The sequence below is a fragment of the Entelurus aequoreus genome, linkage group LG05 (assembly GCF_033978785.1).
Source record: "Entelurus aequoreus isolate RoL-2023_Sb linkage group LG05, RoL_Eaeq_v1.1, whole genome shotgun sequence".
NCBI classification, from domain to species: Eukaryota; Metazoa; Chordata; class Actinopteri; order Syngnathiformes; family Syngnathidae; genus Entelurus; species Entelurus aequoreus.
Genome location: NC_084735.1, coordinates 40624360 through 40639486, shown reverse-complemented (window position 1 = coordinate 40639486; position 15127 = coordinate 40624360). Strand labels below are relative to the sequence as shown.

The 15127-nt window shown below is 40.7% G+C and overlaps 1 protein-coding gene across 1 annotated transcript in view; it reads right to left on the bottom strand.

Annotated features, from left to right (window-relative positions):
* The window catches only part of LOC133650621 (protocadherin alpha-C2-like), a 58598-nt gene extending 50463 nt beyond the window's left edge, over positions 1-8135 (bottom strand). Inside the window, exon 1 of the mRNA XM_062048097.1 lies at positions 5332-8135. Within this exon, the coding sequence (XP_061904081.1) occupies positions 5332-7965 (2634 nt within the window). The 5' untranslated portion in view covers positions 7966-8135. The remainder of the gene's footprint in view (positions 1-5331) is intronic.
* Positions 8136-15127: the final 6992 nt, after the last annotated feature.

Here is a 15127-nt window from a genome sequence, read left to right as displayed (position 1 = left end):
TTAGAAATGTAGTTCGATGTGCTGAAACCATGGGTGTGTGTTGTTCTGCAAAAACGTGGTCAACTTGACAGTCGGAGCAACAATTATTAGTTTTGCTGTTAGGGTTATATGTTGTCAGCCATACGTGTCCTGCTTTGTCATCCCACATTGCTCAAGCTAAAGCTGTGTTATTGGTATCAAAGATAAAGAGTTAATCTTCATTTTGCCCAGACAGATGCTGATAGCTGATATCTTATAGCAGACAAGTCCGATGCAACATTCCGCTGTTGTCTTTTGACATTGCTCGCGTCTAAGTCTTGCCAATGTAAAGATGTGTTATTGCTGAGACAAGCGCTGAAAAAGAAGTTCCATCAAACAGTTGTTCTGCCAAAAGTTGGTCAATTTGATTGTCGCGGTGAAGGTAAAGTAGTGCCAGCATTAGCTCTTTGTGTTTTTGTTGGCTTGGTGCATATCTTTATCGATCGCCACAACATAGTACTAGAAATAAGACAAATACTGCACTGCAATTAGGGATGATGTTTGATAAGAAATTATCGAGTTCGAGCCCATTATCGAATCCTCTTATCGAACCGATTCCTTATCGATTCTCTTATCGATTCCAGATAGGTTGTTGTATATGGAAAAAAACACAATATTTGGTTTAACAAAAGCTCACTTTTATTTTATAAGAAAAAAATAAAATAAAATAAATAAATAAATATTGACTGTTAGCCCCCTAAAAAAAAATTAAAAAAAATATTGACTGTTGTTACCCAAAGTATATTAGGTGGGATTTTTCAGAAAAACTAATATATACAGTAACACAAAAACAACCTGTCTCTGTGATCACTATAGGTGTATAAATAATAATATAGTGTTAAATAAAATCAGTACATTGGGCACAAAACTGAAAATTTTACAGCTCTCCAAAAAGTGCACTTCTGCTGCTATTGGAACATACTAACTACACACACTAAGAACACCACAGTCATCAATCAACAATTCTTCTTCCCTTACATGAGAGCGAAGCCTGTCAATAATTGCATATTGCCTGTTCTGCCCTCACTATACATGTTGAGGTTATACAGCTTGGCAGACAGCTAACAAACAATCCAAGACGTCTAATAAAGTTCCAAAGCAGATTAATCCATTTAGGCTCTTTATTGTTGTTGATCTTGCTTTGTATTTTCCTATCTTTACTTTTGTCTTGCACTGGACTGTTTTTTTTTTTTTTAAACTGAAATACACACAATGACAAATGTATAAGCTATGTGATTCAATTAACATACTGAAATGTAATACACAATATGTAAATATTAGCTTCACACAAATATACAGTACTATCATCAAACAAATACTTCTGAGTGTTGAAACTATTTAGATGGTGTAAATACACGACTGGCAGCCATTTTAAGTCCTCAAAACATCCATTGAAACAGTGCACAAAAATCGTTTTTCAATAGACATCTTATTATCAAATTGAAACACTTTCCACCTTAATATTGAGTTATATAAACAAGTTAAACACTTTACTTACAGACTTATCTTTTCCAAGGCTTGTAGGAGCTAACACAACTTGTCTACTTTTCAATTGTCTCATGAACTAAACTGACTCGCCAAACCTGGAAGTGCCCAAACTAATGACGCGTAGTATTTTCATATCGCCACAAGGTGTCAGTAAGAGTCTACAATCAAATGGGCATAACATTGCGTCTCACAGGGCAATTCCTGTGGGAAGGGATTCGTTCTCAGGGATTCGAATAAAGAACAAACTCTTTTTCTTTACTATAGTGTTCTCGATAACGAGTACCGGTTCTCAAAAAGGGATTCGAGTCCAAGGACTCGGTTCTTTTGTTATCGAACAACCGGGAAAACCGGTTCAGAGCATCATCCCTAACTGCAATACATATAAAACATAAATAAATCTCAATATTTAAAGCGCTGCATAACGACCATATACTGTAACATTTGAGATTCCATTATTTGAATCAGACCTTTACAATGTAAGGCCCATTTAATGTACAAAACCCAAAACCAGTGAAGTTGACACGTTGTGTAAATCGTAAATAAAAACAGAATACAATGATTTGCAAATCCTATTCAACTTATATTTAATTGAATAGACTGCAAAAACAAGATATTTAATGTTCGAACTGAGAAACTTAATTTTTTTGCAAATAATCATTAACTTAGAATTCAATGGCAGCAACACATTGCAAAAAATTTGGCACAGGGGTATTTTTACCATTGTGTTACATAGCCTTTCCTTTTAACAACACTCCGTAAACGTTTGGGAACTGAGGAGACCAATTTTTTAAGCTTTTCAGGTGGAATTATTTCCCATTCTTCCTTGATGAACAGCTTAAGTTATTCAGTTGTTCTTTTCCTCTTTGTTACGGAGGACACAACGTCTACAGTTTCCAAAAACAATTGGAAATGTGGACTCGTCAGACCACAGAACACTTTTACAATTTGCATCAGTCCCACTTAGATGAGCTCGGGCCCAGCGAAGCCGGCAGCGTTTCTGGGTGTTAAATGGTTTTCGCTTTGCATAACTTGCACTTACAGATGTAGGGACAAACTATAGTTACTGACAGTGGTTTTCTGAAGTGTTCCTGAGCCCATGTGGTGATATCGTTTACACACTGATGTCACTTTTTGATGCATTACCGCCTAAGGCAGACCTGGGCATTTTGCAGCCCGCGGGCCACATCCGGCCCTTTGTGCGTCCCTGTCCGGCCCGCGTGAGGCCAAACATAAATTACAAAATACATTTTAAAAAGTATCTATGTCGAGGGTGCAATACAACGGTGCTGCTTTTGTTTTGAAAAGCGTTATTTCTATTACTTCCGTGTGGACGTATGCGCATGCGTGATTGTGAGTGATTGTGAGTGAATGTGAACAGCGGCAAACACAAATTACAAAATACATTTAAAAAAAAAAAAAAGTCGTGCGTGCAATACAACTGTGCTGCTTTTATTTTGAAAAGTGTTATTTATTGACGTATGTCCGTGTGTAACCTGTGAGTGAAGGTGCACAGCGACAAGTGATGCCAGAGATGTCAGCTCGCGCTAAAAAAAGAAAAGTTGATGACGATCGCCGTGTTTTCAACAAGACATGGACTGCCAAGTATTTCTTTACAGAAATTAAAGGTAAAGCCGTGTGCTTAATTTGTGGTTCTAACACTTGTGGTTAAAGAATATAATTTGAATCGCCACTACACGACGAAGCATTAGGAAAAATACCGGAATCTGTCTGATGAAGAGCGCGCAAGGGAGGCTGATGCGTTGATGGTAAAACTGCAAACACAACAAGGACTTTTTGCCAAATTTCACACCCCCAGATGTGCAGCCGTCAGGACAAGTTTTGTCATTTCTCACAAAATCGCCAGAAAAAGTAAGGCGTTTTCTGACGGAGAGTTTATTAAGGAGGGCTTATTGGACTCTGTTGCGCTGATATATTTGGAGAAGAGGGGTGCATTTGAGAATGTGTCACTCTCCTGACGCACTGTAACGAGGCAGGTAGAGACCATCGCTGGAAACTTGGAGCTTCAGCTGAAGAACAGAACGGCCAACTTTGACTGTTTTTCGCTGGCTTTGGATGAGAGCTGCGATGTACGTGACACCGCCCAGCTGCTCATCTTCTTGCGTGGCATAACTGCAGACTTTCAAATGACGGAGTAGCTGGCAGCCATGCAGTCAATTAAAGGGACAACCACAGGTAATGACTTGTTCACAGAGGTAAATGCGTGTTTGGACATATTAGGACTGAAATGGGACAAGCTGGCAGGTGTGACAACAGATGGTTGTCCAAATCTGACCGGGAAAAATGTTGGACTTTTAAAGAGGATGCAGGATAAAGTGACAGAAATTAACCCTGTGCAGAAATTGAAATTTTTGCATTGTATTATACATGAGGAAGTGTTGTGTAAGACAGTGTTAAAAATGAAACCATCAAAAGCATTCTGCATTTGTATAAAGTTAAGTTAGGTTAAATGAAATTATTATTATTATTATTATTATTATTTATCTTACGGTATATCAAAAATAATATTGAGCAAAATTTAATTGAAATATTGTCGATGTGGCACTCCAGCAGTGATCGGGTTGCTCATGTGGCCCCCGGTAAAAAATAATTGCCCACCCCTGGCCTAAGGGTTGAAGCTATATAATATAATCGCTTACGTGCAGTTATTATTCCAGATTCTCTGAACAATTATGTTTATATTCCTTGCAATAGCTTATTGAGAAATGTTGTTCTTAAACTGTTAGACAATTTGCTCACGCATTTGTTCACAAAGTGGTGACCCTCGCCCCATCCTTGTTTGTGAATGACTGAGCATTTCATGGAAGCTGCTTTTATACCCAATCATGGCACCCACCTGTTCCCAATTAGCCCGTTCACCTGTGGGATGTTCCAAATAAGTTTTTGATAAGCATTCCTCAACTTTCTCAGTCTTGTTTGCCACTTGTGCCAGCTTTTTTTAACCATGTTGCAGGCATCAAATTCCAACTGAGCTAATATTTGCAAAAAATAACAAAGTTTGAACGTTAAGTATCTTGTCTTTGCAGTCTATTCAATTGAATATAGTTTGAAAATGATTAGAAAATCATTGTGTTCTGTTTTTATTCACGATTTAGACAATGTGCCAACTTCACTGGTTTTAGGTTGTGTACAATAGAACAATTACAGTAAGTTCAAATTTTAAGAATAGAAATGAAAAAGCTGACATTTTTATTGAAAATATTTGCATGTCGGCAAACATTAGTAGCTTTACTTCATGGATATGTAGCAATTAGCCAAATGAGAATGCCTGATCAAATTTTTCCCTGAACAACAAGTCTTACAGTTGCTTTTATTGAGTCAATCAACTGTAAGAGCCAACTGTAGTCTCATTCAGACACACCATTTAGTTCAAGCCTACTTGCTCAGATTGAGCAAAGAGGTGAAGACTATATGACCCACTCTGAAGGCGGATGTGATGACAACATCAAATGGAGACACAAATCTCTGAATCATCAGAAAATCACACAGGGCTGTAGAAAAGCATCAGGACTGACGTTAATGCGGTGTGAGTGCTGAGCTGGGCTAGGCTCAGCGACTGCACGGGATAAGGGCGAAGTGAACCAAAGAGAATAAAGCCCAGCACTGATTCGGTTGTTGGCTTCGATGCCGGAGGGAAGCAATATTTAAGTGTCTCAAAAGGGAAAGTAATAGTAAAATAATAATAAACATTTTAGCTTTCATTAGGACTAAAGTTGAGTCGGTACTTTGAAGTTTGCATTAAAGTAACACATCATTAACTACATTGCAGTCATGAAAGCAAAGATACTTTTAAGTATTAAAACATACCTCTGGGCAGATTTGCAGCGAAGCATCAGGCATGCTCAGTCTGCGTACAAATCCACTTCCACTAGTGAAGAAACGGTCAGCGCCACTGCCCCAGGTGCCACTGATGGGTCGTCCTGTGTTGTAGAACATGAAGGTGTCACTGCCGGAGGTGGCCGTCAAGCAGGTCTTGTAGCAGTAAGTCTTTGTTAGCGAGCCATTTCCGCGCACTTCGATGTAGTGAGGCTCAACTTTAAGGTCCCTCCGGAGTACCACATTATTATTAGGTTGCCCTGCGGCTCCACCACCACCGCCGGGGCCACCAGCACTCACGCTACTGTTGCCGCCATCAGGAGGTGGCTTCTGTGACCCACAGCAAGGGGAGCAGGACCCCGGTTGGGTGCAGTAGGCATGGCAGCGGACAATTGCCAGCACCACCACGGTGACCAGGAAAACAAAGGTGGTGGCGCTCAAAGCGACGATCAAGTAGAGGGTCACGTTTGAGAAAAGCAGTGTGCTGTGAGGTCGAATGATCCTCTTGGGGTCAGGGACCACTTTGGGGGGCACCTCCATGACAGCCACATTGATGGTGGCGGTGGAGGAGAGCGCAGGCTGTCCGTGGTCCTTCACCAAGACCGTTAGCGCAAACGAGGTTGAGTTATCTTCCAGGATCCTACGAGTGGTCCTGATCTCACCTGTGTGTTCGTGCACCTTAAACAAGTCCAGGTCAGTGGCGGTTTCGAGCATGTAAACCAGCCAGGCGTTTGGACCGGCATCCGCATCATATGCCACCACTTTGGTCACCAAGGCACCAGAATCCGCGTTCTTTTGAACAGTCTCTAAGGAGCGTGTGCCATTACCCGGAGGGTTGACGATGAGTGGTGCGTGGTCATTCTGATCCATTATGTAGATGTAGACGGTGGCGACGCGACTAAGCGGAGGAATGCCCCCATCTTGGGCTTTGACCTGGAAGTGAAACTCTCTCAGTGATTCATAGTCGAAGGCTCGCAGGGCATAAGCCTCGCCAGTATCGGCCTTTACAGACACATAGGAGGTGACAGGGATGCCGTGGTTATTGTCATTGAGAACTGTGTAGGTGATGCGTGCATTCTCCTTGATGTCTGCGTCTTGAGCCTTTACGGTACACAAAGAGGCCCCGTGGCCATTGTTCTCGGTCACGTACACCGTGTATGACGTCTGCTCGAATCGAGGTGGGTTGTCATTGACATCAGCCACGTCCACCTGGATGGTCTTCTGAGAGGAAAGAGGAGGGTTTCCTCCATCTGTGGCACTCAGTGTGACATTGTAGGCATCAATGGTCTCACGGTCCAAGAAGGCTGAGGTTACTAGGGTGTAGTAGTTTCTAAAGGACTTGATTTTGAAAGGGAGGCCTGCCGGGATCTCTAAAGACACCTGCTTGTTGGCGCCGGAGTCTCGATCAGTGACGCTGATCAGGGCCACGACCGTGTCGGCGCGAGCGTCCTCCCTCACAGGACTTGACAGGGATGACAGCACGATCTGAGGGACGTTGTCGTTCACGTCCACCACCTCTACCACCACCTTACAGTGTGCCGCCACTGCCCCTGGACCCTTGTCCATTGCTTGGATGTACATCTCGTACGAGTTGGTCTCCTCATAGTCAACATTTCTCCTTACTCTTATTTCTCCTGTATTAGTGTCCATGCTGAACATCTGCCTGACTCGCTCAGGAGTGTAGCTGCTAAACGAGTAGTACACTTCACCATTTGTGCCTTCATCCAGGTCGGTGGCATTCAGTTTGATCACCAGGGTGTCTTTGGGCGAATTCTCCAACAGTTTCACCTTGTATACGGAGTTGTCAAACATAGGGACGTTGTCATTCGAATCCAGGACTCGCACGTTGATTTTTGCAGTGCCTGTTTTCTCAGGTGTCCCGCCATCAACAGCACTCAAAATGATCTGGTGGTAAGCAGTCTGTTCCCGATCGAGAGGCTTTTTGAGCACGAGCTCGATGTGCTTTGTGTTCAGGGAAGGTTTGTTGGATACCAGCGCAAAATGGTCATTTGTGCTCAGCTGATACAAACGAACTGAATTTGACCCTATGTCGGAATCCTGGGCATTTTCAATCGGGTACCTCGACCCCGGCAAAGCGGATTCTGTGATTTCAACTTGGTACTCCTCCCTAGGGAACTGTGGCGCATTATCGTTGGCGTCCACAATTTCCACCTCAACATGGTGCACCTCGGTGGGATTTTCCACCAGAACCTCCAGATTGATGAGGCAGCTGCTGGACGCATCGCACAGCGCCTCCCTGTCGATCCTCTCATTAACAAGCAATTTGCCATTTTTAGGGTTGACAATCACGTAGCGCTTGCTGCTGCTGCTGGAGGTTACCTTGATTTTCCGGCTGGCCAGCCTTCGAATATCCAGCCCCAAGTCTTGCGCAAGATCAGCCACCAGTGCCCCATTGTCCAGTTCTTCTGTAATGGAATAGCGCAATTGTCCGAACGAAAGGCCACAAAATAAGGAGAATATCAAAAAATAACAAAAAGGCACATTGCTCCCTCGCCGGTTGCATATCCCCGCAACATCCATTGCAAACTCATAGGATCCGCAGACGGTTTCAAACGCAGCCTTCCGCCTTTTTAGCTTGCAGTACCTCGCGTCCCAGCACCTCATTAAGGTGGGCTAAATTAATTCCGGCTGAATGGAACAGAAGCGGCTCAGCCATTGTCGGTACCGGCGGTGGTGAATCCTCTCCAGCGCGCCCATATTTTCTTTGTCCGTGATGCGCTGTTTTTTTTGTTTTTTTTTCAGTCTCCAATGCGCGCTGCTGACGGGTGTGTTTCCTTGCCGCTGGAGCTGTGAGAGCAGTAAAATCGCACAAATTGTCCGTGGGGTACTTCCGTAAATCCAGTGCACCTTCAAAATACAATACACTTTAGTGTAAAATTAACGTGTATTCGTTCAAATCACCAGAGTGTCGCGTGACCATTTTTGTAATTTTCTACTTTGTAATCATAGATACAACAGCAATTTGGTTATTATGTGTATACTTTACAACATTTCCCTAACATTGTAATTATTTTGAAAATCCATACCGGAAGTTACTGAACCAAAACTACCAACTTAGCAGTATCCCACCCTAGCGCGCACAGTCTCTTCCTTTTCCCCTCCTCCCTTTTTGCGATCTAAGGATTATAAATATTAAAAAATACAAATATTAAAGCTGATATAAAATAACGTCTCCACAATAACAACAGGTGTTTGTTGGCGTTTCTTTGAACAAGTGTAATATTTCACAAATGTGTGACTCTAATGATGCATTTGGGGTGTTGCCCGTGCATCGAGATGAATGAAGATGCGGTTTTAAGCCCCTGTACATGCTTAGTGACTATTTGTCCTCCGTTGTCTGCATGCAATGCAGTCGCAAGGATATGCTTAATTTTGCCGGTAGCCATTCTGTGGTGCAGCCTACCGCATGACGATCATTTGGGCAAGGCGCAGCAGGGAGAAAACATTGCACTGACAATCACAACCTTCCCTTCACATGGATCACTGTCAGTGGTAGACCCCAGACTGTCAGGTCAAATCATGGCATTGAAGGCGCCTGCAGTGGTGGACCCCCAGAAAGCAGAAGTATCATATTCCCTCTGGTCCATTTCACAGGGAGAACCATGATATAGGGCTTTACATACACTGGGATGGATGTTCATTTCTTTAAACAGCCTAATTAGGCAGTGGTGCAATTATTACATGAGCATCTTTGTGTACGATGCATATATATATATATATATATATATATATATATATATATATATATATATATATATATATATATATGTATATATATATATATATATATATATATATATATATATATATATATATATATATATATATATATATATATATATATATATATATAGGATGGATGGATGGATATTTTTTATTTTTATTTTTTTTGTGCATTAGACCACATGCTTACAGGTGTGTTATATAAAGTTATATAAATATACATATATCCATCCATCCATTTTCTACCACTTATTCCCTTTGGGGTCGCGGGGGGCGCTGGAGCCTATCTCAGCTCGGGCGGAAGGCGGGGTACACCCTGGACAAGTCGCCACCTCATCACAGGGCCAACACAGATAGACAGACAACATTCACACTCACATTCACACACTACGGCCAATTTAGTGTTGCCAATCAACCTATCCCCAGGTGCATGTCTTTGTAGGTGGGAGGAAGCCGGAGTACCCGGAGAGAACCCACGCAGTCACGGGGAGAACATGCAAACTCCACACAGAAAGATCCCGAGCCCGGGATTGAACCCAGGACTACTCAGGACCTTTGTATTGTGAGGCAGACGCACTAACCCCTCTGCCACCCATATACACTACCGTTCAAAAGTTTGGGGTCACCCAAACAATTTTGTGGAATAGCCTTCATTTCTAGAATAGTCATTTACCACATTAGCAATGTATAGAGTGTATTTCTTAGTTTAAAGTTATCTTCATTGAAAAGTACAGTGCTTTTCCTTAAAAAATAAGGACATTTCAATGTGACCCCAAACTTTTGAACGGTAGTGTATAAATATATATATATATACTGTATATATATATATATATATATATATATATATATATATATATATATATATATATATATATATATATATATATATATATATATATATATATATATATATATATATATATACACAGTATATACACTACCGTTCAAAAGTTTGGGGTCACATTGAAATGCCCTTATTTTTGAAGGAAAAGCACCGTACTTTTCAATGAAGATAACTTTAAACTAGTCTTATCTTTAAAGAAATACACTCTATACATTGTTAATGTGGTAAATGACTATTCTAGCTGCAAATGTCTGGTTTTGGTGCAATATCTACATAGGTGTATAGAGGCCCATTTCCAGCAACTATCACTCCAGTGTTCTGATGGTACAATGTGTTTGCTCATTGGCTCAGAAGGCTAATTGATGATTAGAAAACCCTTGTGCAATCATGTTCACACATCTGAAAACAGTTTAGCTTGTTACAGAAGCTACAAAACTGACCTTCCTTTGAGCAGATTGAGTTTATGGAGCATCACATTTGTGGGGTCAATTAAACGCTCAAAACGACCAGAAAAAGAGAACTTTCATCTGAAACTCGACAGTCTATTCTTGTTCTTAGAAATGAAGGCTATTCCACAAAATTGTTTGGGTGACCCCAAACTTTTGAACGGTAGTGTATATATATATATAACTTTTTTTCTTGGTGCATTAGACCAGTGTTTTTCAACTACTGTGACGCGGCACACTAGTGTGCCGTGAGATACAGTCTGGTGTGCCGTGGGAGATTATCTAATTTCACCTATTTGGGTTTAAAACATTTTTTGCAAACCAATAATTATACTCTGCAAATTATGTGTTGTGGTTGAGTGGTCGGTGCTGTTTAGAGCTCGGCAAAGTAACCGTGTAATACTCTTCCATATCCGTAGGTGGCAGCAGGTAGATAATTGATTTGTAGATGTCGGAAACAGCGGGAGGCAGCGTGCAGGTAAAAAGGTGTCTAATGCTTAAACCAAAAATAACAAAAGGTGAGTGCCACTAAGAAAAGGCATTGAAGCGTAGGGAAGGCTATGCAGAACAAAACTAAAACTGAACTGGCTACAAAGTAAACAGAAACAGAATGCTGGACAACAGCAAAGACTTACTGTGGAGCAAAGACGGCGTCCACAATGTACATCCGAACATGACATGACAATCAACAATGTCCCCACAAAGAAGGATAAAAACAACTTAAATATTTTTGATAGCTAAAACAAAATAGAGGCGGGAAATATAGCTCAAAGGAAGACATGAAACTGCTACAGGAAAATACCAAAAAAAGAGAAAAAGCCACCAAAATAGGAGCGCAAGACAAGAACTAAAACACTACACACAGGGAAACAGCAAAAAAACTCAAAATAAGTCACGGCGTGATGTGACAGGTCGTGACAAGAGCTATATTGATGCATGCTTGGTTATGGTTTAAAGTCATATCCAACAATTGCGACAACAACTTTATACTGTCAACTGAATTTCTTTTTTAATGATTTCTGCTGGTGGTGTGCCTCTGGATTTTTTCAACACAAAAACTTGCCGTGGCTAAAAAAAGGTTGAAAAACACTGCATTAGACCACATGCTTACAGGTGTGTTACATAAAGTATACCTCTGAGGGATGAGTTTCTTTGTCTGGTGCTCTGCTGCAAAATGATTATATAAGGTTAACTGCACAGTAACCAACACATTCAAACAAACCTACCTATCAATTATATAATATAATATTAGAGAATGGGAATTGAACCTATCGATATTTATGCACGCTGCATATTATATATTACCTTTTTTTTAATTGTATGTACATTTAGAACAAAGAACCCCTCATAACTTAAACATCTCCTTAAAAGGAGTGTAGTATATGGCAATTCAGCACCAGGGACAGCGCTCTGCCGGGAACCATGAAACGGAGTCCTCGTTTAATCCACCTAATTGTATTAATTAAAATGAAATTACACACTGTCACGCCAGGTAATAAATAAGGTTATCACCCTCATTTTATGATTCTCTTGAACTGTGACGATTGCTTGTTTACATCAAGGCGGGACTTGAAAAGATGGCCCCATTAATCACTGCCACTCAGACGACCGTCCAATATTAGACTTTTAAGTACAATCTGAATAACTCAGGTTAATGGACGACGTCATATAATACTTAAATCAGTTGGGTAATCATTTATTGCGATAGCAGGGCCTCATTTACTTAACAAAATGTGTTCACTTTTTATATTTACTTTCCCACATGGGGTTCTTAATCTGTTCAGAGGGTTGTCACATAAGGAGACACAGTTTGTCCTGGGCAGCATTGATTGATTGATTGAGACTTTTATTTGTAGGTTGCACAGTGAAGTACATATTCCGTACAATTGACCACTAAATGGTAACACCCGAATAAGTTTTTCAACTTGTTTAAGTCGGGGTATACTTATATAGCTATAGCTTCAATGGCGCCGTGGACGAGACCCTCCCTCTGTGCCCCCTCCCAAAATGCATGTGTAAATTGCATGAGCACTATCTCCCTTAAATAGAGAGCCCTTCCTTAAACAAGCTAACGTTAGCTTCACAATGTGCTTACCACATCATTATTATATCTATTTCCTCCTGTATCCCTACTGTGCCCCTCAGAGAATGCATGCTGCCCTGGGCTATTGCCCCTGTTGCACAAATCTAAAACCGCTAATTGCAACAAAAAGAGTTGACTGGATGCATCGAGCAGAGCAGTGATACCCAACCACTGTACCGCGGATCATGAGCGCATTGAGAAATCATCAGGTGTTTTAATTTCAGAGAAAATTATGCAATTTCGCTTAAATGGGTCCAAAGATTTTTTTCAAAGAGTCCAAGCATAGAATCCTACATGCTGGTGACTCTGTCTCTGTGATTTCTCTTGTTGAGTTTTGCTGCAAAATAAGCCAAGATGGGGCCGAAGAAATGTGTGATACAGAAAGCGAGAAACATTATTGAATTCAAGAAAGAGCTTCAAGTAAAAGTACAGAGGAGGCGTAATCAGAGGTTTTTGTCGGAACCACCTTCGCGCACACCTGATACCCATTTCCTACTGACTACTTAAGCTCTCCAGTACATTCACTCGGCACCAGTTGATTCCTGATGGTTCACCCTTCCAATCGTGTCCATCTCCTCTGTTCTGGCTCCACTCATGCTCCTTGTTCCTGGGGCTCTGTTTCCGGCGCTACCGTGTAGTGTTTACTTGTACCTCTCCACATCTTTTGTGTGCAATTTTAATTTCTCCACACCTTTTGTGTGCACCCTTTTTTCTCACTCCTTTTTGAGTGTGCTTTTTGCTATTCATTTTATTCTTTCTTTACTGCATTGGGGTCCTACTCCGGCGAAGGCCGATCGTGACACTATCCCTCCCCTTCTACGTCTCTGCTCATCATTGTCTTTACCAAGAGTCTCTGTTAAAGGTAAAAATGATCTGTATGCATTTCAAATGGTTTTCTGTGTGTAATTTCTTATGGGAAAAATTCCTTGGATGATTTGTTCTTCATTTAACCTCTTCGAACGCATTACTGATGAAAACTGCATGATGTACTTCTGCTTGTATATTTTTTTGTTTAGTGGTGTGCTGTGCAGGTTTTAAAAACAATTTAAATCATGTTCTTTCTTTTGCTGAACAAAGGTTGGAAAACACTCCAATATAGCAATATCTAATGAAATGTCCACATTTGTACTGTCAAGTGTTCCTTTTTGCTTATAGAAATCATTCTTGGGATTTGTTGCATTTGTTGCATAGGCACACTGTGTTTCCATGGCAACAGCAGTTTAGCGCATGTTGTGGTGCCAGTTGTGATCACTGTCCTAAATTTGATGTACGCTCCCCAATCACAACTGCAATGCTCCATGTTGTCAACATGCAGCTCTATTCTATTGACACCTACCTGCATTTTAAGGATGAATGTGTTTGGAGCAGAGCAGTGTTGTCTTTATAAATGAAACATTGTAGCTGTACAGTCAAACGTGTCTATAGCGACGATTCATGAAAAACAGCAAAAGTGGCCAATTTAGAAAGGTGGCTAGTATAAGCAGGTTGTGACAAACTCACACATTGAACCTGGAGAGGAAGGGTTGGATTAGTGAACAGTTAAACAATAACAACAAGTGATATTCAATCTTTTAACATCATGTTTCATTTCAGAAAATACTTTTTTTTTCTATCGCTAACAAGCGCTTAACCATACCTGAGATACTTTTTCTAAACTCTTAACACAGACTTAAACTTACAAAACACAATTGGCCAATGGAAAATGTTATTCTCAAAAACACATTTTTGTTAAATATACATATACTAATTCTTCAATTCAAAATAGAACACATCTTTTTCTGCACACACTAACTTTAGCAAAACACTGGAAGTCTGTCTCAAACTGAAATTATTCTGTCAAAGAATAACACTTGTTTTCACTTCACAAGGTGCACAAAGTACAGTCAATCAAATAACACCAGGTTTTAAAATACTGTCTATAGTTGACATTACAAAAACTGTATAGACCTTTATGTTTCAGTTTTACAGGTATTTGCGTGCAAAACATACAATCCACTATTTTTACACTAACTGTCTTTGTTGGGAACTGTAAGTCCACATGGAATGTTTGCAGTCAATAACATTCCAGTAAAAAGCTAATATGTTTTATTTATTTACTGTTTACTACAGTAGGTACAGTTGACAATATGATACCACAGAAAAGGTTTTACAGTATTGCTTATCCATGAAACACACAACAGCATTCTGAACAACACAACAACAGTGAAAAAAACATATATTTACAAAACCTAAAACCAGTGAAGTTGGCACTAGTACCCGCACTCTTTTACTATGAAGCCACGCTGTTGTAACACGTGGCTTGGCTTTGTCCCACTGAAATAAGCAGGGGCGTCCATGATAACGTTGCTTGGATGACAACATATGTTGCTCCAAAATCTGTATGTACCTTTCAGCATTAATGGTGCCTTCACAGATGTGTAAATTACCCATGCCTTGGACACTAATACACCTCCATACCATCACAGATGATAGCTTTTGAACTTTGCGCCTATAACAGTCCGGATGGTTCTTTTCCTCTTTAGTCCGGAGAACACGATGTCCACAGTTTCCAAAAACAATTTGAAATGTGGACTCGTCAGACCACAGAACACTTTGCATCAGTCCATCTTAGATGGAGTCTGGGCCTAGCGTAGCCGGCAGTGTTACTGGGTGTTGTTGATAAATGGCTTT